The sequence below is a fragment of the Pogona vitticeps genome, chromosome 1 (genome assembly GCF_051106095.1).
Source record: "Pogona vitticeps strain Pit_001003342236 chromosome 1, PviZW2.1, whole genome shotgun sequence".
NCBI lineage: Eukaryota > Metazoa > Chordata > Lepidosauria > Squamata > Agamidae > Pogona > Pogona vitticeps.
In genome coordinates, this window is record NC_135783.1 from 238,443,740 (window position 1) to 238,470,659 (window position 26,920).

A 26,920-nucleotide genomic window follows, 5' to 3' on the forward strand; every position below is an offset into this window, starting at 1 on the left:
CACACCATAGAGCTTGAAGAGTGGAGAACAAAGCTCACTGCTGAGGTTTGCAGGGCGATGGGCAAACAACACATGTGTGAGGAGCCGGGGATTCCAGGGCATGAGTCAGAGAAAGGGGAAGGGTGGTTCACAGTAGCCACAGACAGGTGAAGGCCCCAATTCCCATTTCTGGAGCTCTGTGGTGACCTGCTGCGGAGAACAGCCAGGCGGCAGAGGAGGACTCAGCAGGGACAATGGGGTGGGAGTACCTTTCAGAACCCCTCCCCCCAGCCCTCCAATCAGATTCCCTCCTTTTTGGGGTCCAGAATGTGGTCATATGGCCAGAGTTGTCCAATGTGGCCATGGACTGCCTTTTCATCCCTCCCCAACCAGCGTCCAGAGTGAGTGTGTGTTTTCCCATCTTGGAGACATGCTCCAACCATGCTGTTCGAGTTTGTATCCTGTAAGTGGGGAGAGACTGTCATTCATCAAGGTGGACCTTCCCTTGTTGGGCTTCCCCTATTGAACCCAAAGAGATATGGTTCCAATTACTGTCTCTCTGCTACCACCCTGCCTGCTTGCTTGCCCGAGGCCCCACTGGTTCACCATGCCACCTGCCTGCCTGCTCATTTGCCCACCCACATGCTCACCTGCCCATCTGCCCACCTGCCCCAATGCCTATTTCTGGCCTCAGGCCAAAACGAACTCAAGCCTCCAAATGGTCATCTCAGAGCTCAGTGCCTGCTGGGGGCAAACCAAACTCCCTCAATACTCCTTTTTTATTATTATTCATTTTCAATAGGAATAGGATTGGGAAAGGGGGGAGGGGGAGGGGGAATATATATGGATGGGGGAAAGATAAAATTCCAGAGATTTTACATCAAAATTTACATCCACTTGTACAGTTATGCTAAAGACAAAGATAACAACAACAACAAAATGTAACAAGTTTTACCAGAATTGCTATAGTTACTAATCTCTCCATTTCCTAGTTGGCCCTTTACAGTCTTCTTTTATCTATGTTTTCAAATCCATATTTCAAGTCCAGGTATAAAATTGTTCCCAGGATTTGAGTCCTTTTTTTTATGACCTTTCGTTTATTACTTCTGTTAGTACATCCATCTCCGCCACTTCCAGGTATCTTTTCTTGCGAGCTCCTCTAGGGACGGTATTTCTGCTCAAACTTTGCCTGCTGGAGACAAACCAAACTACCTAAAGGCCATTGGCCTCTGTGCCTGATGGCAAACTATGCCAGCTGGCTCTGTCACTTTCCTGAGGGGACCCATTTTGTAAGTGAGTAACTCAAGACATCCAAAAACCAATCTTCACCAGTGCCTTTAGAAAAGAGACACTGGAATGTTCTGTGTGATTTTGTTGTCTCTAGGTACCTTGGGGGGGATTTTCCAGGGTGAGCTCTCATTGTGGGTATTTAACCTGGACGTCCGAAACCCAAAGTTCACCAAACTTGCAGGGCTTGTAGAAAAGAGTCAGAGGAAGCTTTTTTGTGAATTTGGTGTCTCTTGGTCCTTTCTAGCAGTTTAAAGTGAAAATGAATCCACTAATTGATTCATCAAATCATCAAGAAAATATTTGTAAATTCCTATTTATTTAGTTGTCATTCTTGTTGAACTATGAATCACAAAAAATTGCCATTTTTTCGATTCATCCCTATCTCTACTTATGACTTTTCTTGTATTGAATGCACACTAAATGGGCATATGCAGAAACTAGGTTGTATTGATTTGGTGGTTAGGCCACCCTTTTCCCTGCACAATGCTCCCAATCAAAACAGGAGATGCTACTGTCCACACAGAATTGCTACTAACTCAAATAAAGGGCACTTTAGCCAAACATTGTATGCCTTGACACATATAGTCATGGGGACTAACCGTCACATAACCTGATGCCTTACACTGCTTTGTTGTGGCACCTCAAGACTGCAGTACATCATCTTGCATTGAACTCACTTTTAAATCCTTCCTGTGAGCTGTACAAGAGGGGCAAAACTTGGGAGAGTCAGTGTTTTAGATTACAATTCCCCCAAAGCACTAGGTCTGCTGGCTGGTGGGTTCTTGCTACAGTCCAAAAAAGTAACATTTCCAAACTGTATGCAGGAGTTATAAAGGACTCTTCTCTTCTAAGAAGGTAAAAAAAGTATAACAAGATCAACAAACCTTGACCTGAAAGAGCACTCCTGATCAATACACAAGCTACAATGCTGGTGCCAGGACAGTCTTACAAAAATTCATTTAAAAATGGGAAGTTTTAACATTCTTCAGGCTTTAGTCTCTCTTACTTTAAATAAAACAACGAAAGTAAATTCTGCTTCTGAAGGAGGCTTTTATTGTGCCATGATGCTAGCTCATTCGTGGGAGAGCCAGATGAACTCATCCCCAACTCGCAGGCCTCCTTTGTTTTCCTACCGTTTTTTTTTCCCTAACATTTTTTCCTCACCTAAAGGAAAATGTATGCAGTAACTTCAGAATGCCATTTAACTGTCCATAGTAGAAGCCTCCCGGCTGGAACCGCTCAGTGACTGAATGCTGAAATCAATGCCAGGGATGTCCACAGTCCCAGAGATTTGGTTTGGACCCAAGTAGGATATTTTGGAAACGAACCCATTTCTGACTGGACCCTTTCAGAACCCGTCTGCTTTGACTCAGTCAGTGTGATCTTGACCAAAATGTAAGAAAATCCAGTTATCATGTGGAATAAAAAACGAGTATAATTTTTGTTCTCTAGATGTGTTTTCTTTTAAGTTGGACAAAATTAGTAGATGGTTGTTGTGGGTTTTTCGGGCTCTTTCGCCGTGTTCTGAAGGTTGTTCTTCCTAATGTTTCGCCAGTCTCTGTGGCTGGCATCTTCAGAGGACAGAGTGCTGTCCTCTGAAGATGCCGGCCACAGGAAGAACAACCTTCAGAACATGGCCAAAGAGCCCGAAAAACCCACAACAACCATTAGACCCCAGCTGTGAAAGCCTTCGCGAATACAAAATTAGTAGACTTTGGTCTCGATGGGCAGAGTACTAAATAAATAAATAAATAAATTAGCAGGCTGAGTTAGTAGTCCCTTGGAAGAGAATTACTGTATGCCTGTCTAGTTGCATAAAACAGGGCAGACATGTTTGTGATGTGTGCCCTTTATTTATTTAATATAAGGGAACTTCCAATATAACTTCCCCGTGGCATAAATGAATGCTTCTACTTGGCAACTAATTAACTGAAATATACCTACGCAGAATAAACTGTCACAAATGTGTATAAAATTCATAGATGTGATGCCAGGAGAGCTGATTTAAAAGTCACAGTGTTTGGGTTGTAGCAACAATGAATGGTGAGGCCAAAACAAGCTGCCGTAGGCTGTTTCAAAATCCAGGAAATAGGAATATTAGGGATGGAACTTTCTGGTAATCCTGAACAGGGAAAACATGAAAAAGACACTTTTATTTTCAGAGTCTTTTGTGGTTTTATGGTAGACTGCTTCTGAAATACAAAAGATTCGGGATTTCAAGAGAGAAATTAATATTATTTATTTTGTACTTTATATTAGTCCACTTTGTGATCCTTTTTATTATTAATGTTTTGAGGGATTTTCCTCTATTTCCTTAATTGTTGCCTGGAGTGCCTGGCTGGCTGCCCTTCACCTGGTGAACTATTGCTTGCACTGCTGGACTGAAGCTATAAAAGTGGTAGAAGGCAGAGCAGCTTGTCCAGTCCTCCACATATTTTGATCATGATCATGATTATCATATTTCTCTTTCTCATCTGTATTATTCCCTCCCAATGAATTGATGAAAATGGTGATGTGATCATAAATACAAATATTCAAAAACTGCTAGTGTCTGAATAGGCCTGTCTGTGGTTGACTTGAGTTTTCTTACTCATGTTGGTGCCCATTTTTGGAGTGGATGATTGTTGGGGGGGGGGGTAGAATTGAGGATTTTATAGTGCTTAATTGGATCTAGCACCAGAAACCAGAATAAGAACTCTAAACCAAAAGAATCCCAAAAGCGTAGGTATTTCCAAGTTTACCAAAAGGGCCTGTATCTGAGAGAACCTCAAAATAAAAAAAGAGCCCACCAAAAGACCCCTAAACAAAAAAATAAGTTCTGAAGTCCTCTCCCCCCAACACACTCACATCTTTACTCAATATTTCACGGTTTCTAAGGCTTCTGGAAAATGATGGTGAAAAAGATATAAAGAGAAAAGGCTAAGCAGTTGGGAGTGAAAAGGGGATTTCAAAATGGTTCATAAGATCAGACATTTTCAGAAGAGTGGCTGTGCAGTCAAAACAACATTCTTTAGGCATCTTCAACAAGCAAATTTTATCGCAGAGTCATGAAGTCAGAAGGGCCCTATACAGCCATTGAGTCCAACCCCCTGCTCAGTGCAGGGATATAAATCAAAGGTGGTTGTCTACATTTCTCTTATCTAGTGTAAGTTTTAGTGTTGTCTCCTTCTTCAGCAGCTGCTTTTCATTCTTGGTGAGAGTAACCATAGGATTGTGAAACCTGACTAACTCAACATGTGGTCTTCCTATAGAGAGAGCTGCTTCATTCAATTTAAAGGGATCAAGACTAGAAAAATCAAATTCCATTATGGACATGCATGTGATACCAAACTGTCTGGCTATCACAGATACACATAAGAGCAAGAGGTTGGGTGTATGCACTACAAATAACCACCCCCACCCCCTAAGATAGATCAGTGAGCACAGAGGACAGATTTGTTGGGTTACACCCAGAATCATTCCAGTTAGAAACTAAGAAACATGGAAATTCTCCAGAAAAATGCAGAAATACAGGAGTCAGGTAAAATATCAGTCACAGCATGTCCCAGAATATCAGACTCCAGTAGGATACTAAAATATTCTGGCAAATATGTACGGCCTATTGATTTCTGCTTGGAATATGTGTGAAACCAGCTGACTTTATCAAATATTCCCCTCCATTCCTCCACCACCCTGCTGGCAAGAAAACAGCAACATTTCAGAAAGATTAGAAACTGGGCAAGGGGAGTTACCACAAAATTATGAAGTCTAAAAGGACCTCAATGTCTTGCAGTCCACTTTCTTACCAATATGGGAAATTATCAGCTAAAGCACCTTTGACAGATGGACACCCAACACCTGCTCTAAAATGTCCTGTGGAGAAAAATCCACCACTTCCTGCGGTAGCCCATTCCATTGTCAAGGAGTAATTACCATCAGGAATTTCCTATCATTTTTCATTGTTAAATATGATCCATGGAGGGTGAAAGACAGTAGTTTTTAACTGTGAATCAATAGCCTGGATCTAAACCAGAGGCATTTGCACAGGTTTATCTGCTTACAGTGATATAACTCATTTTCTTTATGATGAGAGTTCTATTGATGTATGCAGACACATAAGGCAATTGTGCAAACAGTGGGAGGTATTCTCTGGAATATCTATTGCACCCTGATCCTCCTGACTGTGCAACAGATTGTTTGATTGAATGCACTGTTCAATGTATGATCCCCAACTGAAAGAAGCAAAAAACAAAAAAAAAATAAACTCTGATCCTATTACCATTAGACACACAGTTTCCCACAACAGAATTTTGTGTAACTTTTGTTAGCACTGCGCTGGCACTACATGAAATTGCACCCAAAGCTTGTATGTAGAAGAACCCTGAGCGTAGAGATAATCAGATTTCCCTTGGATTTTCCCAGATCCATAAGTGTATGGTCTTAGAAAGACAGATGATAAAATCACTTACATGCAGAGACTGTAAAAGAAGACCAGTACACAAAGAGGCAGAATGACACAAAATTATATTTTTGAACATATGGGATAAATAAATCCATGAAATACATGTCATTAAACTTAGGAGTCACACACCAGGATCTTTTTAAAAACTTTTTGTAAAACAAAAGGAAATAACACCTGAAATGTCAGGTGTTCTGTGAGCTGCAGGGTCAAAATCAGTGGACTAGATAACAGATGAAATGATGGCATTTTTTAAAATACAGAGAGTCAAAGTCATTGACCTAGGAGAGTATTAGAAAAGAGGGACAGCATCCAGTGAGCTTCAGGTAAAGATTATGTCCATTAGGAACAGTGGACAAGTTAGCTGTATCTGCAAGTCAGAGAATTTCATAGGCAAGAAATAGTAAAGAATGTTAACCGCAGTGTTCCATGTATTAGTTTTCCTAACAATGTAGAAGTACCTTATTTTTAAAGCTCGATTATGGTATTCTCACGCCAAGAGTAAATAGAGAGGGTAGGAAGGAGGATTTCAATATGAAATTAAAAGGCAGCTGCTATCTGTTGTTTCAGGATCGTTTATATGCATTTTATGATACCTGTGTAAAGCATGTAATACAGAAGAGTGAAACGTGCCACCAAGAAACCTCATTGAGCAGGGAGACATTTGGGCCCATCCAAGATCCAAACTAAATCACACTTACTGATCTGTAAACTGGCCACTTCTGGCTAGCAAGAAATACAGTTCCATTCCAAACACTCACATCCCAAATCTGCAATCTTCACCCAATTTTAACATCTTCCATTCTCCACGGTGAAATAGCTCTAATTGTTGGTATTGTCTCAAATTTAAAAACAAACACCCTACCTCATTTATGTTAGTTTTTATGGTCATGATTTTCTCTCACCATGCAACTATGTGTAGAATGGCCTGGCTAGCCATGTACATAAACTGGAATGCTCCTTTCCACTGGTTGCAATAGCAGCCTCACTACATTTTGGGAAGGCTGAGCTCTAGGGAGCGAAGAGGCAACTGTGGCTTCCAATCCAATCCATTGTGTTTCTCTCCTAGTAAGGCAGAGGCAAAGAGTGTATTTCCTATCCCTTAATGACAAGTTTCCAAGAGGATCCCACCCCCATTTGATTTGGCAATTTCTAAAGACCTTGAGGAAACTCTCCAGAGTGTAGTATATGACTAACCCACTGAGATGCTCAGCATTAGAGAAACTCTTGCAGTCCCAAAACACCTCACAGAACAAAATCTTCTGAGCCTGCACTTTGTCCAGCAGAGTGCTGGAATAGGTGGGAAATTGACTGATTGGCTTTTAGCACTGCACTGCTCACCTGGAGCAGATGAGTTGTTTAAATGTGTGAATTGGCCATATCTGGTACTAGTCTCTTCGTAACCTATAAACATGTTATCAGTGACTGAAAGTTTAAGGGTATATGGGAATCCTTAGGAGAACCTTATATTTCTGTTTTCTTTCAGCAGTGCAATATGTGGCTGATTGTGAGTAGTTAGAAATGTGGTGCACATTCTCTGCCTAAGTTGCTCAAGTTGTTCACATGGTAAGAAACAAGGAAGGGTGGTTCTCTATTGAAATAACAACATTCTATATTGGAATAAATGTAGGAAACTCCACCAGGGAGATAAGAGCTTTAAAACAAAGAAAGTGGGGGGGGGGGAGATAGAATTAGTTGTCCAATTTGTTTCCTTTTGATCTGCTCAACATTCAGTAATGACCTCAGACTAATGTGGCATATGAGCCAACTTCAGTGTTAGAACATAAGATGCTTTTAACATGGGCCAACCATGCTTCTTTCTCAACTAAAGTTCCTGCAGCAATCTTTCCGAATCTTTTCAGTGTATCTTTGTCAATGTTATAAAGTTTTAAAATGCAGATTATGGTCGGTGAGCAGCTGGAATGTTCCTACATGTGGTACAGTAATGTGTTCTTTGGTAGAGGAGGACCAGACCTACCCCTCCAAACCTCTCCCTTATGAAATGCATTCCACATTCGAATACCTTCGTAATAATTGTTTCAACTTGCAAAGTTATCCACTTATCTGTTGGCATATTCACAATCTTTCTTAGATTTAGGCTGAAAGCCAGTAATAAATTGCAACCAGAGAGTAGAGTTATTGAATCAACAAAACTTATGGAGTTGACTCACCATATCCCCACTGATTCAATGAGCCTACTCTAGTTGCAATTTGCTACTGGATTTCAGCCTTAGGGTCTGAGATTTAAAGGATCTGTTATCTGATGTTCAAAACCTCTTGACTTCTTCAGAATTCAGTAAGGCCCAGACAAGCTGGTGCTTTGCAGATGGTGGTTACAGATGCTATCGCACACATAATAGTTGAGAATATGGCTCAGTGAAATCCACTTCCAAGTAGTCCAAAATTTATATTAATTTAACAGGAAATCTGGAGGTTATTGATTTAGGAAGAGAATAGGATATTAATTATTTCCCCCCTTTCCCCTAAGTCTTCTGTAAATGATACTTGTCACTCAACAGGGAAGAAAGATAATGTCAAATAACCATGTGCAAGTTTCTCATTAATTTTCCTAATTTCACATTCTTTTCCATCAGGAAAACCCATACATCCTTGGGGTCACTATTCTGTTGCAAAGGGACCAGGCATAATGCTCTGCCCACAGAGTTCACACACTATCTCTAACTAACTGTAATTCAAGAGGAAATCTCCCTTTCAAAGCAATAGATCTTCCATTTGGCCAACAGAATAGCCATTTACAAAGGCTCCAAAAGACTGCTGTATGACCTGAAGGAATTAAGAGGGTTCCACTCTAGGGTTGCAACCCAATTAACGAATTTTAAAATTTATGTCTGGTCTACTGCATTTAATATGCCTACAAGTGAAAACAACTGAATCCTGCATATTTGTTCAACTAGCAGTAGAGTCACCAAGTGGAGTTCTGCTCAGAACATATCCATGTATGGAAAGCAGGGGAGCCCATCTTCGCAGAGTTGCCAAATCACCCCAAATTCCATTCTTCTATCCTGCCAGGGGGAAAAAATCAGGGAATACTGGCAATTCCAAGGGGAAGGGAGGAATTGCCTCAAGCTACCTCTTTCCCTGCCTGGTCAGCAGAAAAGTTTTGCTGAATCAAAAACCTCATACCAATTGCTTCCATCAGCAGGCAGCTTTTTTCTGAATGCGACCCAGGATTGTTTAGCAAGAAACAAGACAGCTTTTTAGATTATTCATATGTGATGTGTCACACCACATCTAGTCTCAGAAGAGGCACTGCCCCTGCATATGAGATAAGACAGAATGCCTCTTTTAAAAGTGATGATTGTTGTCTGCAGCTTTTATTAAATGTTATATGCTCTATATTTTAAAAAAAAACCTGTTGGTTGATTGGGAACCATCTTAGTTAGCTAAAGATATTTTGAATTGATTCATCTCATCAGTCAATCACTGAATCCCAAATACAAGCATATTCTATTCTAATGGGAATTTTACTTGTCCACATGAAGCAGTTGCTGTTAATTTCAGCTGAATTATGCCTTCATCATTGAGCAGATTTCTTCAGAAGCAAATTGAGATCAAGTGAAAGAGACCCGTTTCCCTGCTGCAGCAACTGAAGAAAACTGATGAAACCTGAGAACTACAAGCTTATCAACCATCATTTTAAAGGCCAAGCGCTATACCATTTTGTACAGCATCAGAATACATAACCAGTAAAGACACAATACAGTACTGAATGGCTGCTTTTCCACAACAAAAACATTTTTGTAACACTTCTGTGAATAATCAGACACAAATGTCAAGAAAAGAAACAATGAATATGAAGTCAGCAAAAAATAAAAAATAAAACAGGTATTATATGCCCTAGCAACTAGAGAAGCAATATAAGTGTCACACTTTAATTCTGGAAATTTATAATATCACCACCACTACCAGCCTCCTTTTTAAAAAGAAAATCCACAGGGTCAGATTTTTTTTCCTTTTTGCAAAAAAATAGATATTACACTTATACTTTCTCGTTGGATAAAGACATTTTTAGTTAATATTCTTTTACAGATGCCTCACAATCTTTCTCTTAGAAGGACAGCCTCATTTTTATAAATGCATAAAAATACTTTTTTTAAAAAGGACAGGCTGTAATGAGACAAATATGTTGCAGCAACTCTGTACACCAACCGTGCCATAGTGTCCACACTTGCAGTGGGTGAATTTCAGGAGATCTGCATTCCAGGATACAGAGGAATCTGAATAATAGGAAGTGTGGCTGGAGGATATGTCATTAAATCCAGAATTTATTGATCTTTTTAAAGCCCCAATGAGTAAAATGCAGTCTTTAAAACACTACCATAAAGACTAGTCCTTCCCCAAAAGAGAACTTAAGTGGTTGTAAGTGATAAGCAATTGTAACTAATCTACAGCATTCACAGTATACTCTCCAAATTCCTGGGCTTTATGTAGGCATTATTGACATTATTGATGGTTATTTACATTGGCAACACATAGCTGGACTAATGACTTGTTACCAAGTAAAACAAAAGCTTCCTCTTTGGACCTAAAGTCCTGTATTGTTGGCAGTCTCACACATACTTTATGCTCCTAAAAGCTATTTTAAGTTTAACTTGATTTTATTTTATTTTTGGGGGTGCAACATGGCTTGTCATGCTTTTCTAAAAACATTTTATGGGATTATTCAATATAACAATCTCACATGTTATTTCAATGCAAGAGGAGATATCCTGTCCTAAAGGAATACCTTCACGCCAAAACAGAAAAAGCATTTAAAACAAATCAGTACAGAATTTGGAAACAAACGAACCCAGCCATAAAAGGATCTGAGGAGCTCCCTAGCTACATCAGTCATTCAAGTACAGTCAACCCTTGATTTACGAACTTACGTTCCGGAAGTCAGTTCGTAAATCGGAAAGTTTAAAGTCCTGTTCAGTACAGTGGTGCTTGGAGAAAGCAAACCTGTTGCTACTGATAGATTCATTGTTCACTCTACCAACTGCCTAGTAATTTGCTTGCTCATCATAATGCACAGAATAAACAAACAAATAAGAGGAGCAATGCAAATGCAAATACATTAGACCCATGGTGTTCACCCTATCTACCATGAGGAAGTCTTCCCAACCTTGATTAGTGATGCATCCTCTGCATGACAAAGGATTCTAGGAGAAATTCCAAGGGGCATGTTCAGTTCAACAGGTCAGGCCTGTTAGGTGCCATGGCTGCCCTGCATAAAGTGCTGCCTAAAAAAACAGACAGCTCCGCATTGTAGGGGAGATAATTAACACTGAGTTGATTTGTAAGAAAGCTGCCCCTCCACTGCTGGCCTTCTCACTGAAGAACATATGCTAATCCGAGCAGACCTCGGTTTTCCCAAAATAAAGTCTGAAACCATTGTAGTAAACACAGGGGTGCCATTTTCAAAATGGCAGTTTAGATTACAATGCTTGAAAACTGAAAAATTTCAACCAACTTGTTTTTTTGAAAATAAGATGTGAATTATCTATGAACCACTGCATGAGCCAATACATGTTTAAGATAGTGTGTGCAAATTGCTCCACCAGCATGCTTGCCACAAGCAATGACCTTGCAAGCAGGCCCAGGGAGTTGCACGGGTACAGCGCATGAGAAGGGATTACTGGATAAGCAACAACCTCCACCAGCGTACCAAGGTAGCCTCCTAGGAGGCCTCTGTACTACAGAGCCACCTACAGTAGTGGTACTGTACAGAACAAACATTTGGTAGTAACACAATGGAACAGCTCCTGACAGGCAGCACAGCTGGTTGGATTTGCAAAGCACAGGACATTCTTACAGCTTAATCAGTGCTGAAAAGATTTGGACATTCACCAACTGTGGATGGGACAAAACAAATAAATGAGGTGCTTGCATGCACAATTTCCCCACAAATACTGAGAAATTAAAGGCCATATTCCAGCAATATACTTTGGTATCCAATTCTATTGGAGTCAGAACTTCCTTCCCCTCCTGCTGCAGTCTTCTGTGGTACCCATGAAGCTTCAAGGATTTTAGGGTGCCTAGGGGACTACAGGAGAAAGACAAGGGTGCTGATTTTGGCAAAAGCAATGGGATTCAGCAGAACTGGCTGAAAACTGAAAGCAATTTTTTTTGTTCCCATCAGTGGAAACAAAATGCAATCATGGCCAGGTTGAACCTGTTGGTATTTGTGTAAGGACTGAGTAACTTGCAACAGCCAACTGCAGCTAGTTGCTGAGGTGCCAGGAGACATCTCAGTTGAGTGCCTGGTCACATAGTTCATCATGCAAGCAAGATGCGCTCTTGCACATTGTCAGCTGGCTGGAAAGTTATGCAAACCTTATACAAACACCATCAGGATTCCAGCCAACATGTTCTTTTTGACATGTTATTCTTTTACATTTCTCTCTTCGTTTCTCCCTTGGATTTTAAGCCAGCTTCTGCTCATTCTAAGTTTGGTTTACTAAATCAGCAATAGGTTAATATTTGTTTTAAAAAAACCAAATAAAGCTATTTTTATACTTGTATAGCATTTTTAAAAGGACAAAAAGATACCAATGTAATAGGCTAACTCACATCCTTGAAGCAGCTTTGGATGAGGCATAGCTTCCTCATCTTTCTTTCTGATATGCACTCAGGAGTTTATTTTGTTTGCATTTCAATGTATAAAACCACAGGTCTTATTAGAGTTTCCAAAGGAAGAACAACACACTCGCACACATATACATAATCATAATTTGTGAACATTGTACACTAAATATTTCTTTTCAACAGCATAACAGGCTTATGGCAGCAGGTTTGAGTAATCTGAAAGGTCTGAAATTCAGGGGATGCCACATAAGCAACTTCAGCCACAAGACAGGTTGACTTCACCTTCCCACAAAGGTAAACATTATTGTGTAGTGTCAGGATAACGGGACAGTATTTCACGGCTTATTATGCCAAACACGCCCTAACGCCAATTTTCACAAAATGACTCTGCCTTTTGGTGATAATCTTCTTAACATTAGCACTGTTCAAACAAAAAAGTAAAGGGGATTGTTTTCAACCTATCTTTCTTTATGACCTATATATTTGATAACAACACTCTGAATTCAATGTACTGTACTTCTAAAACATTATGTTCTGTGAAGAATCCAACCTTTTTATGCTTTTGTTCCTTTAAAATTCTCTTATTTTTAGGCTATCCCCAAGGGGATGTGGGGACAAAACACCTTTTCCTGCTGAAGAGAAGCCACATTGGAGCCATGGGCCCTCACTGCACGCGCTCTGTGAAATTTTCTGGGAAAACTCCTCGACTTTGGTCAAGTTCTTTGTGCTGAAGCCAGTCAGATTCTTTTACACCCATCAACCATCCTTCATCCTGCCAGAGGTGGAAAGAGATAAAAGTTCACATTACATGACGTGAAAACTCCCAATTCAAAGAGCATTTACGGCTTAGATTACGGAAGATGGTGTCGGGTATATAAAGTGACATTCTGCATGTCCATGAAAAATAAGGCTGCAATAAATGTTTTAGTCTTTAAATAACTGCACTTGGGTAAATTAAGTTTCCTGACCAATTTTATTCTGTAGTAACCCTATTCTGCTGTCTATGTGGTAAACTAGACCCTGGTTAGTAGCATATTTTGGGGATCTTAAATCAGTAATCTAATACCCATAAAAGTGATCAACCAAAATATTTTCTCTAAACTGGCTTATTTACTGTGTCTTGGCCATTTCATGTTCTTTATGCAACACAAACAATTTCTTTAGGTTTTCCTTTAATGAAGGTACACGTGAACAGTTTACCTTTAGTGAATGTACACACAAATTTCTGTACATCCATAACTCAGCCCCAAATTTTATGTTCACTCAAAGTAAAAGTAAGTTACAACTGAGGCACTGACTTCATTCATGCACAACAACAAAACCCAAACCTTCCTTTCTCAGAAACCACAGAAAACTTTATTTGTCTGGACTGTTAGAATAACCTGACTGTCATATTGTTAGACAACACGTGACATTAGCCTTCAGAGCACTATATACCCTTGATCATTCAGTCTATGAAGTTTGTCATAGCTAACTATCCCTATGTATGGTTTTGTATAGAGTGGGATCCAGACAACTTGTTATATACATAAGTATTTTTTCCTTCTGGATATCCTGCATATTTCTTATCCCAGAAGCAGATAAAATGTCCAGAAGAATTATTCCTTATCTTCCTTTTATTGAATATGCAAACAAGACTGTATCTAATATCATTTTCTCTAAAAATTTGAATAGCAAATATTAATCTTGAATTATGAAATAATGAAAGGAAGCCATTTCAATAAGTAAAGTTTTAAGGACCTAAACATCTATAGAATAGAACTTCAAAGAACACTACAGTTTCAAAACCACCCTTATCTTAAAGTCTATAGCTTAAGCCAATTATATAGTCAATTTCAGTTTAAGCATCAAGCTTACCCAAGCAGAGTGTCTCCCCGTAATACTTTTAAAGGAGAAATGTAGTGCTACTGAACTGAACTGAGTCTGGAGCATTGCCTAATGCACCACTACAAAATGACACTGCTGTAACTGGATTTAACAATCCTTTCCCACAAGCACATCAATCAATACTGTCAATCACTGGTCATACCATAGGGCAGAGGGTGCCAATTCTGGTGGGTCCCATGGGAATTGTCTGCCCCAAGACCCTCCAAAAGTTAGTTTTACCAGCAAAAGATGAAACTTGATGTGGCAAGAAGTCCACTTTCAGTTTAAGAAGTTACTATCTGGAGGTGCAGTGGGCCTCTATGATGTATTTAAAAGATGCAGTCTTAATGTAACATATAGTGTAAACACACTTAAAAGTGCTGTTGGCTAAGATGAAACATTCCTGTTTGTTCACTGTGAGAAGACAGTATGCTTTATTTTTTTAAAAAAAAAATTAAAAAGCAATAAAGTATTTCCCTCCCTCTCTCAGAATACAGTGCCATCTGCTGGACTGCTATTCAGCAGAATGCACTGTATTAAAAAACAAACTTGATTGCAGTTTTTGCATCACAAAGTCTTTGTTACAGAAAGGAAGAACTCACATAGGACAGAAAACCATCTGCAGTATCATGCGATGTTTTCTCATACAAGTGAAGAACAGTCACGTTTCAGTTTGGATGCCAAGACAGTGATTCAATGGCTACTTAGGCAATGCATTGTGTTATCTTCCGAGGATGTCCTCAGGTTTGATAGCAAAATAGTGTGCAGAGGCCCAGGGCTCTGATCAAACCTGAAGAGATTATTTTTTTTAACCTGGTACCATACCTCTTTTGCATTTAGTGGAGTGAGCTAACCAGACACTATGTCTCCTCACCATTCCGTCAGGTTTATACAGTAATTTGGAATGTCTTATTTTGTCCCCTAAATTGATCTCCCCCATCTCTCAAGTACATCTCGTTATTTCTCCATTGAAGCATGTGAGTATGGGTACTCCCAAACAAACCAGTTCAAAGAGCCAAAGAGATTGTTATGTGGAAGGCCAGGATTTTGCTACATATCATCCTCTTTGTGGGATCACACTGAAGTTTCATTATGATAGTTTCATGCCCCAAACGGTGGTTTGAACCCAAGTCATCCTGGCCCAGGTCCGATGTTCTATGTACTATATACCACTGGAACAAACAAACGTTCCGCATGCTCTCCTTACCTGCTCCTCGGGGTTGTCAAATGGAATCACCAGGACAACATCCCCAGCCTTCAGTTGTAATTCATCAGCATCGGTGGCAGCATAGTCATGCATGGCTTGGACCTGCAAAGGAAAGACAATTCTAGTGAGGAGAGTGGAGGTCTTGTTTAATCTGATAAACAACAGCTACTCCACCTTTTGTACAGCCATAGCTCACCTGCATACCAAATACATGAACAAACTATTATCAGTCATCTGTTTGGCTTTTCCTTCCCTGGTGAAGTAGGGAAGCTGTGTGGTAAGCTGATTATCTCTAAATGGTTCCTCAGCCAAACATGTTAGAAAAGAGGTATGGGGAACAATTGAACTATGAAGGAGCAAAGTGGCCCAGTCTCCTGTAAGCTCTTGATCTTCCTTAGCTATTCAAGTAGAGAAGACTAGAAGAAAGGGTTTGGTTTTTCCCCTAAAATTGCTGGGATGAGACTTAAGAGGGTATATCTACCACTCCGAACAGCAAGTAGTGCTGTAATAATTACTGAAATAATGTATGTGAGCCAAGTTATGCATTTAAAAAAACGATACATGGTCTGTTTTACGATATCCACAGCATTTCCCAAACAGATACTAATGTATCTGAAGCCACACACTCAATGTTATATGTAATAAAGATGTAGGTCATCAGTCCAAATACATGTGGAATGACATGTATAAGGCCTTGGGTTTTTCAGGTGACCCAGATCAATGTTGTGGATCGTTACTTCCACGCTGCTTGCTTATCATTTTCTATTTTACTAGCAAACTACAGTATTTGGTTTTTATGAAGTTCTTTTGGAAAGGCTTGCCTAGCCAGGGTAAGTAATCCAAGCATGTCTCATACTTACTTTAAACAGAAAACCTGGCGGCATGTCCGCCCTTTCAGAGGAGGCTCCACTCTCAACTGTTCCATTGACCGTGGCTGGGAAAGTCTCCACAACTACAGCAGGCAGAGAGCTCTAATGCAGGAAGAGAAAGGAGACCGAAAAAAATGAGGATTTAGGTAAAAATAATGGAATGAAACAGTAGGCCCTGCTTCAGAGGATGACAGAGGCCTATAATAAATCCCAGATGGTTCAATCCCCAAATAGCAGCCCTTGTTCATTTATTTATGACTCTTTTGTTGAAAAATTCATTAGGTGCCAAGGCTTTCCCTGTTTTAACTCCGTGCCCTGGAGGTTCTGAATTACAGCCTAGAGTAGACACTGAGATAAGGAGAATGATTTATGAAAAGATGGGAATAAAAAAAGGCAAGCACAGAAGGGGGCAAATATTAGTAGGAAACTGGTGGGTGGGTGTGTAAAGACTAATGAAACAAACAGGAGGTTCTGCCAAAAAGGAATGATGAGAGTTAGGTTCACGGTAATAGGCAGCGGTCCTTCTGTATCTTTTTTTCTTGGCTAACTCAATATATATTGTTCTCATCCCATGTGACTAAGAACTGAGTGTGAGCTTCTGAGGGCAACAAGTGTAGTGCCTAAGGTGAGACCTTTTTAGCACAGCCGGACATGGGGAGACAATGGAAGCTGACTTTAGTGAGAGCAAAAGAGACTTTTCAGTCGTGGATTCTGTGCTAGGCCTTTATAATCAGCCTGGAGGGATGTGTCATAGCAAGCACTGGCTGTCGGCCATGTCTGCTTAGCTCTTTGCATCAAGGCAAAGGTTTTCCTAAGAAAAGCCATCTACAGATAATTGGTGGGCTTTGCTCTGTTAAAAAAGCAAGTACAGTAAACTGGGTCTCTCCACCAGCAATTCTGTCCATCAGGCATTATATGGGCAACACAAGCTATAACACTCTAGCTTCTAGAGTTGGGCTGGCATCTGTTTGTGATATGGGGGAAACAGTGACTAATCTCATATGCCAGCTTGAGCCAGCCGCCGGGGAGAATGAGAAACACAGACCCTCCCTCTTCCCTTGCCTGCAATCTTACTGAGGCGGATCCTGAGTCAGTTTCGGTTTTAGCAGCTTCAGCTCCAGCTACTGCTTCTTTGCCAGCTGCCTCAGCACCAGCAGGAGCGGCTTCTGTGGACTGCAACACAAAAGCCAGTTAAATTCCTAGAACCTTGGTGTGCCTTTTGGAGCGAAGTGCCACAAGCTGCTGCATTTTTAGGGCTTGTCTAAACTATGGGCTCTTGCTGATCAGTGCTAAAGGAATTACATTCACACAGTAAATGGCTGGGATTCAGTGTCAGGCCCTCCTGATGTGTATGCTAGCATGGTTCCAAACAGCACTACTATTATAAAGAGCAAAAAGCCTCTAGGCCAGGATGTAGCCTATGATCTACACTGTAGTTATAGCAGTTTTGTTCTACTTTCTATGGCTCCAGAAGGAATTCTGACATTCGTAATTTGGTGAGGTGCCTAGAATGCTCTGCAACAGTTCAGAAAAGTTCACAAGAAGATGAATTCTAAGTATCTCACCAAACTACGAAACCCAGGACTTCACAGCAGGCAGCCATAGCAGTTAAAGTGGTATCATACTGATAGAACTATGTAGTGCAGCTACAGTCCTGGAACTACTCAAGTTATGACTTTATATTACGTCCTTGTGGTTGTCTTGAATAGATTAAGGCCATCTGTCTCGAAGCATTTTTATACTGAGGCCTGAAGCAGACTCACCTTTGTACTGTCTCCTGCACTATTTGAGTTAATCTGGGTTCATGCGGAAAAGAGAGGAGAGGAGAGGTTGCAATGCAATGAAGGTTTTACACATGTGAATTACAAATAGGTTGAAAGCAAAGACTAAAACTTGACACCTGAAAACATGTTTGTTGCCCATCTCTTCACCTCTGCATAGTTGCCCCATCCTTTGGCGCATAGACCCGTAGCATGCACAGCTTTTGTATCTTCCAAATGATTACAGGGATGTTGTGGCCTTCCCACCCACCCATCCATTACTGCTGCTGTTTCTTTCTTGCAAAAACTCTTGTTAAAACTTTCATTCTGCTTTGGATAAATGTGGTTGGCAGACAAAACTCCTGCTGAGAAGACTGGGGGGGGGGGGAGGGGACTATGAATTCTACGCTGACAATTAGCTCCTTCTATCAACAGAACCTGTGTATTGGATATGGGATGCATAAACACCAAGCTCACTGTTTTAACCAACAAGAAAAAGTAGACAGCTCGTTATGAAAATGGCATGTCATTGGTCAATTACAACACAGAGACATTAGCAGAAGTAACTACAGATGGTAAAAAATATAAACTGTTGCAAAGGCAGATTTCCCCTCTTGACTGAAAAGAACATTCATGATATCGAAGGCTGCTACCCTGATGAGAAAGCTAGTAAGAACCTATCTAGTTTTATATGTCTCTATATAAATCAGAATGGGCAACGTGTGGCCCTCTAGATGCTGTTAGACTGCAACTCTCATACCACTACCCACCATAGCTAATGGTAAGAAATTATGGGAGCTGCCATCTCAGCATCATCTGAAGTTCCACAAGTTATCCTCCCCAATCTAGAAATCATACAGTTCTCAAGTCTAGTATGTTCTATTCAGGATACAGGTAAGAAAGATTTAGGACCTAGGTTCTTAACCTGCAGTGCCCAGACCCACGGAGAGGCGGGATGGGTGGGGAGAGGCACAATGTTATCACAGGGGTTCTGTGAAGGCTTGAAGAAATGTTACGATCTTTTTTAGTTAAAAACAGAAAGACTGAATGAATGAGAGCAAGAAAGAAAAGGAAACGTAAAACAAAATCTTAATTTCCCTTGCTTGTTTGTGTAAATGTTGGCTTGTCTAACAACAATTAAAAACAAACAAAAGTAAAAATCAGTTATGAAAATAGTTGTTTGATAGCAAATAACGGTGTGATATTTCTGCACATAGAGAGAACATGCAAGTGAATGATGCTGAGTGGCTGAGAGAAAGTACATGACATTTCTTGCCACTGCACAGACATTCAGAAGCCATGGGAAGAGAGATTCAGAATTGGTCAGTGTCAGTGTGATAATATTATTATTTTAAATTTGTATGGAATGATTCCAATAAAAATAACAGGAATGTGTGCATTAACAGATTAACTTATTTCTCCCTTCTCTCTAAAGTTGAAGACCTTCCTGAGAAACTTTAAATAAACTTTAGGGTTTCAAATCTTGAGTTAAGTCTTGGTGGTCTGCAGCAACCTTAGAAACTTAAAGGGAGTTCGTGGTAAATCCATGATTTAGAAAATGGTAGTGGATATTGTGAAAGAGGTAAGACAGAAACTCAACTTGCTATGACATTCTGAGTGGTTGTTTGACCAGATAGGTGGGATATATATATATATATATATATATATATATATATATATATATATATATATATATATATATATATATATATATATATATATATATATATATATATATATATATATATATATATATATATATATATATATATATATATATATATATATATATATATATATATATATATATATATATATATATAAATAAATAAATAAATAAATAAATAAATAAATAAATTTACTGCAGCAACTGTTCCTCTGAAACAAGGCGGGGAAACATGTGACTACTGAACTTTAACTTCCAGCAACTATGTTAAAATCAGTGGTGATAGGTTATGCAGTACAAAAATTATTAAGAGGACCATAGGTTCCTTGCCCCTGATCCAAGGAAAGCCAGATGTAAGTCCCATGCCCTATAAGGCAAATGGTTGTGCTGTACTTTTGATTCAAAAAAGTGCTTCATAAGACAGAACAGTGGGAAGTATCAGCTAGAACAGGGGTCTCCAAACCTTTCAGTATGAGGGCCACATCATATATTTTACACATTTTCACGGGCCAAAGGAGGGAAGGGGGACCCAAGCAATCCCCCACACCCGCTGTCTTTGCAAAGACAGAGGGGGGTGGGGGATTGCTTGGGTCCTCCCCCTTCCCTCCTCTTCCCATGCCTGAGTCGGATAAAAAGGCAAGGCGGGCCGGATGTGGCCCGCAGGCTGTAGTTTGGAGACCTCTGAGCTAGAATAATCTAAAATAATATGGGCCCAAAATCTTTTTAGAACATCCACTTTTTCATATGCTTACTGAGGATTAAGTTATGCTGTGTTCAAGTTAAAATATGCATGGGGATGCATTCCTTGTTCTCTCTCAAACTGCCTGCGTTGGGGAAAGAACGCAGCAATTTCCTGCTGTCCTGTACAAAGAACAAATGCATCCTCCTGTGTCTCATTCCATCTGTTCTGCCCCCTGCCCCTCAGACTCACTATATGAGTCCAGAGAAGCTATAGGATTTTCCTAGACCTAGATAACTGTTTTCCCAGCCCTTGACTGCATAGAAGTTGTAAGATCTGACTAATGATCACTGTTGCTATTGATCTCAGCTGCAGATAGATTGGATATCCACATCTGATTGCCACCACTCCAAGCGACTGTAGGTGAGATCAGGTGCAGTGGTTCTATCATAAATTTTACAAATACTTGGTTTCACATGAGCTTCTGCTCTTGTGGAAATGTGGGAACATCCAACCTTAAGCTAATCAGAAAATGTAAGCTAGCACACAGCTTTATGACGTCACAAGAATGAGCCATTCTTCTAATCAATTTCATACACATGCTGCTTGGTTCATTTGGGCTGCTTTCCCACTGCTAGTATTCATCTGCGAAACACATAATTTTGCTTTTCAATGGACGTCTTTAAAAAAATTATTCACTAGTAAGGAAGGTAGATTTACCTTTTTTTTAAAAAAAAACTTTCTTCTTTTTTGTCTTATCTACAAACAGGACTATAAGCATGAGGCATTGGATAGAGACCCAGCCACTACCCGTGTCTCTCACCCTACAGAACTTAGGATAGTGGTCAGTTGTTCATATTTGCATTTTCTTCTTGTTTATTAACATGATTCGTAGTAAATTACTATTGTATTTGTAAATATCTCACTCAGCCTACTTTTCATATAACTACAGTGACCACCCACATTATACTTAAGGCCAACTCAAATCCTCTCACTATAAGCCTGTTTATGCAAGGAAACATTCTTACTTTTATTCTTACCCTCATAATTTTTTTCATACAATGGTACATAATCATGATAAACGAATATCCTATAGGATGCTTAAAAATGAAATTTAAACAGATCAATGAGTAACAAGCCTCCAGGAATTGCCTTTTTCCTATTTTCAATTACTTTCCTGGACTGTTTTGTCCTGTGTGGTCACTGTTAAAAATCTGTTTCTTTACCCAATTTTGCCTCCTTTTCTGAGACTCTGTACTATTTTTCTATTATTGTATTGAATGTATTCTTATTTTCACCTACAGCTTTGGCATCTTTGATACCCTTGGTGCATATGGTAACTCTTAACTTTGAAAAGCAAATACTCAGCAGGCCTCTATGACTTTATGCATTTCTCTCATGTCCAAAGCATAGACTGTGAAGGAAAGTGCAGAAGAAGGGCAAGTAATACAGAAACAGAGGCTCCGTGCTGTGAGACTTCATCAACAACACCAAAGCAAACGACCAAGTTTGTCCCCTGTTGTATCAATGGAATTACTTCACATCAGTTTTGCCACAGAAGAGCTTTAAGAACCAGAGATGGAAACGTTGACTTTTTTGGACTACAGCTCCCAGAATCCCCCAGCCAGCCATGTTAAGGACATACCACTTGCCCCATGAATAGAAATGTATGACTTCATAGACTAGAAATATTGGATAACATAAAGCAAACCGAAATATTAGAAGGTGAGACTAGCTCTCCTGTAGAGACACATAGGAGGATCTCTTAAAACTGCAGTCAAATACATCTTCAGTAATCATTACCCATTTCATTGGACACGGGTTCTATAGCTTAACTTTCAGAGGAGGAGCCCTGCTGTGTCAGTCCTAGGTTCTTCTGTTTCCTACAATGAAAACCAGTTGCCTGCGGGAAGCTCACAAGGTCTACTGCATGAGGTCTCCTGCAACGGACATTCAGTGCTATAGAACATCTGAATCTGGAAGCTTTATATAGTTGTCATGATGAATAGAGATAATGGAAGGAAATGAAAAATATTAAAATAACTAATATAGATAAATAAATATTGGCTAATGATAGACATACCCTCAAAATAAAAGAGAAAAAGGTAGGGGGAGAAAATTATCCTAGGTCTCTAAAAACCTTCTAAGCTAGCAGCTATTACCACACTGTGTGGCAGCAGGTTCAATGTACAGTGGTGCCTCGCAAGATGACTGCTTTGCATGATGACGCATTTGCTTTACGATGAGGTTTTCGGAGCGATCTTGCGCTTCGTTTAACAATGTTTCCTATGGGCGATTTTTGCTTTACGATGTTAGGGACCTTGCCTCACAAGACGGTTAAATTTTAGGTGCCTGTTTTTCGCTTTACGATGTTTTTGAGAGCTTGATCTTGCTTCGCTATACGAGTCTTTTAATGGTCTCTGTTTCGTTAGACGGCTGTCTTCGCTTGGGAACTGCGTTTCGCTTAACGATGTTTCCTATAGCAATTTTCGCTATACGATGACAATCTGTTCCCATTAGAACGGATTATTAGGTTTTCAATGCATTTCAATGGGAAAACGTGTTTCGCAAGACGATGTTTTCGATTAACAGTGATTTTCGCGGAATGAATTAACATTGTCTTGCGAGGCACCACTGTATTAACTATATGCTGTATTAAGAAGTCCTTTCTTTTCCCTGTACTTAATGCACTACTGGCCACTTTCAATGGATAATTCAGGGTTCAGGAGGGGAAAAAATCTTACTGCCTGCTTTCTACACTTCATATATAATTTCCCCTGTTAACCGACTTATTTTTCTAAACTACAAAGCTCCAAGCAGCCCCTTGCAGGGAAGATGCTCCAGACCTTTTGTCACTTAAGTCACTACTTCCACAAATTCTCCTGCTCTGCTATATTTTTATTAATGAGGTGATCAGAAATATATACAATATTTCAATTGGGGCTATAATGCCATTTCATTTTATTTTTTCTTTATAGCATTATCAATACGGGGCCATTTCCAGAATGTCCTCGGCTATGTTTCCCTCCATATCCTGCAATTGTAAAGATTCCCCTTGACATTTTAGTCCAGTCATGTCCGACTCTAGAGGCGGTGCTCATCCCCATCTCCAAGCCGTAGAGTCAGCGTTTGTCTGTAGACAGTTTCCGTGGTGACCTGGCCAGCACAACTAGACATGGAATGCCATTATCTTCCCACCGTGGTGGTACCTATTTATCGCATTTTTATATGCTTTTGAACTGCTAGGTTGGCAGGAGCTGGGACAAGCGACCGGATCTCACTCCGTTGCATGGATTCGATCTTACGACTTCTGGTCTTCCAACCGTGCAGCACAGAGGCTTCTGCGGTTTAACCTGCAGCAGCATCACATCCCTGCATCCCCCGTTTTCTACATGCTTATTTCCTGAATCCATTTTCCCCTTCATATTTTACATAGCAAAGGGGGGGAGATACACCTTTTTTTTCCTATGTTGCACATATCACAACCAATGAGGTAAGCTGCACAAATTTACTCCAAGTTGGTTTTTCTGCTGATAGAATACATAATCTTGTGCAAAGTATTGAGCAACACAGTACTTCAGAAATCTGTGTTTTTAAATTATGCTTATAAAATATGGAATATATGGCTGAAATGAAACACTGTACGTACAGTGGTGGGATTCAAATACATTAACAACAGGTTCTATGTCCTAATGATAAATAAATAAATAAATAAATAAATAAATAAATAAATAAATAAATAAATAAATAAATAAATAAATAAATAAATAAATAAATAAATAAATAAATAAATAAATAAATAAATAAATAAATAAATAAATAAATAAATAAATGCCCAGGACAGTGGATCCGATGAGGGTTTCTTCCACAGTGGTCTCCCAGCGGTATGCGCAAACAGTGTATCTGTTTGGGCATACCGCTGCTGTTACCCTCACTATGGGCATGTGCCAAACACACACACACACAAACACACACCTCACAGTGGGTGCTTATGACCAAGTTTGACAGAGAACTGACACATCTCTCCTTCCCTTTACCTCCTATTTCACCCTATAACTCACCAGCAAAAATTGCTTCCCTCCCCTTTCCTCCTCCTGAAATGACTGATAGCCCTGCTTGTTGTTACCTGGAGGCCGCCTTTATGCACCTGTTGTGGAGTTATTCCCCACACACACACACACACACACTTCCTTCTGGCTTGGAAGGTATGGTCTCTTTTCAATCTGTCACCACTCCACCTCAACCCCACCACCTAAATCAGTCCTTCAGTTACTGACTCCTCTGAGGTCTCCTCCTCCTCCATCTTTCCCCTCCACCCCGCACCCACCGCTTCTCCTCACCAGTCGCTTTGAGGGGTGTTGGTGTTGGTGGAGGCGCTGGTGGTGATGATGGCTTCCCTCAGAGCCCTGGCAGGCTCCACCTCCCCCACTGACCCTCAGCGGCCGCTTCTGAGAGAAGAGTTTCAATTCCCCTTATCTATTTATATGTTTATGTGTTTTCCTTTCTTGGACCTGGATATATGGCCTTCAAGAATAGTAAATCTTACTAGTGTTAAAATACTGATAGCTGTCTTCCTCCTTCTAACAGAGTGGGCCATATGTGTGCCATTTGTCTCCCAAAACTGTCAGTTTTGAGGCAGGAGGAAAAGTTCTTTGCTATTCTAAATGAGGCCTGGAGGTTTGATCTCTTTGTGGTGTGAGTGACTTTTCTATTGCATACTTGCTTGCGTGGATCAGTGAGACCGTCACTGGTTCATGCATTGGATATTCTCTCAGATATTTTTAAAAAAACTGTTTCTAGGCAGAGCAACAGTCTTATGTGGTACCTTTAACTTGAAAAAAATCATAGTAAAACGAGGACGGTTGGGTGTTTGACTGAAGCGGTCTCACCCCAAAACTTTTTCCCTGTGTCCTGCCCACATGCCTTGTCAATCACCACCCCTCAAGGAGTCATCCTCCCCCCTTTCCCCCCAGTGATGCCTCTTCTCTTTCCAGGGCTCTGTCTCTCTCACCCCCACCCCACCTCAGACGGCACAGTGTGGCACGGGAAGGGAGGCAGCTAATTGTGCCCCCTTCCCCCCCCGCTCGTCGCTGGTCACCTGGCCCCTCCTCCTTCATTCATCTCAAGCCAGCAAACGGTTCTAAGAACCAACAGTACATTTAGGAACCGGTTCTATAGAATAGGTGAGAACCTGCTGAATCCCACCTCTGTGTACGTACTAAATGCAACCACCTTGCAAAGGCAAATTGGTTGGCAGCCTGTCAAGATAACGGAACCATTGCTTACTGTACTTGAAGTGTTTACTGTATCTTATGGAATTACTTTTGCTGCCTCAGATTCATGCTACTCTGTTTTGTGTGGCAGCACATAGGGCCACCATATTATTAGTAGTTGTAATAGTAATAGTAGCATATATTGTGTTTCTTATTTGTTTGTTTGTTTAACTTATATGCCGCCCACTCTACCCAAAGGTCTCTGGGCAGCTTACAACAATTTAAAATTCAATTAAAATACAATAAAAGATAAAATGATACAATTAAAATTGCCATCAGGACTCACAGTTGATGTTATTTCAATTAAAAGCCTTCTGGAACAGGAAGGTTTTGACCTGGCGCCGAAATGTCATCAACGTCGGCGCCAGACGAATTTCAGTCAGGAGGGCATTCCATAGTCTGGGGGCAGCTGCCAAAAAGGCCCTTTCTCTACAAGCCATCCCTCTTACCTCTTTGAGGGACGGCTCTTTCAAAAGGGCCCCCTGGCTAGATCTTAACTGCCGGGTAGGTTCATATGGAAGGAGGCGGTCCTTCAGGTATCCAGGGCCCAAGCCGTTTAGGGCTTTATATGTCAAAACAAGCACTTTGAATTGGGCCCGGGCAGCAACTGGTAACCAATGTAACTTAAACAGAATCGGATTCTTGTTTCTCAGCATTGCTAATGCAAGAGACTAATTATTATTCAAAAATATGAGGCACAGTCAATCAAATTATAAAAACATTGACTGGTAGTGTATTATATAACAGATACAAGTAGTTTAGAGATTAAAACTCAACTCTGTGGGACTGTGGGGGTAAAAGGCAGAGAGAACTGCCGCTATACTTATACTGTAACTCTAATAAAAACTGATATGAGTCAAGAAGCTGACCTTGAGCCCACAGAGTTAACAGGGAATCCCAATTTGGCTGGCAGGGTGCACACCAGCACATTGATGAATAGTGTTGATGGTAACCACAGTTTCCTGATCTCCCCTGCATGCAACAGAGCACAACACACCTTTCATTTTTTTTCTCATATTTTCCTTATTCTTCAGCAACATCTGCCATGAACAAATTAGAAGTTGCTGAAGGTAAAAACCAGGAATTGTATTTCTATCTGGCTATTCTCACTGTGCATGCAGAGCCACCGATGAGACAAAAACAATATACAGTATAAAGACCTTAATATGTCTTGTATCCTTGGGCTGAAGGAAGAGTGTTTGATGCAGGTGCCTTGCATGGGCTGTGAATTTCATCCTGCACATCATTCTGTAAGAGTTGATGGGGCTTTCAGTCTACAATTACTTCACTCTATTTAAACCTCTT

General features: G+C 40.3%; 1 protein-coding gene across 44 annotated transcripts in view; it reads right to left on the reverse strand.

The window, feature by feature from the left end:
* Nucleotides 1–5,755: 5,755 nt before the first annotated feature.
* BIN1 (bridging integrator 1) overlaps nucleotides 5,756–26,920 on the reverse strand; it is a 130,075-nt gene continuing 108,910 nt past the window's right edge. For 16 of the 44 annotated variants that reach the window (XM_078379452.1, XM_020805353.3, XM_078379542.1 and 13 more), the window contains 4 exons: nucleotides 17,300–17,410; nucleotides 16,229–16,339; nucleotides 15,369–15,470; nucleotides 5,756–13,067 (listed from right to left, as the gene is read on the reverse strand). In XM_078379452.1, coding sequence (XP_078235578.1) covers nucleotides 12,960–13,067; nucleotides 15,369–15,470; nucleotides 16,229–16,339; nucleotides 17,300–17,410 — 432 coding nt within the window. In that variant the 3' untranslated portion in view covers nucleotides 5,756–12,959. The remainder of the gene's footprint in view (nucleotides 13,068–15,368; nucleotides 15,471–16,228; nucleotides 16,340–17,299; nucleotides 17,411–26,920) is intronic. The other 28 variants (XM_078380057.1, XM_078379954.1, XM_078379911.1 and 25 more) reach the window with 2 other exon arrangements.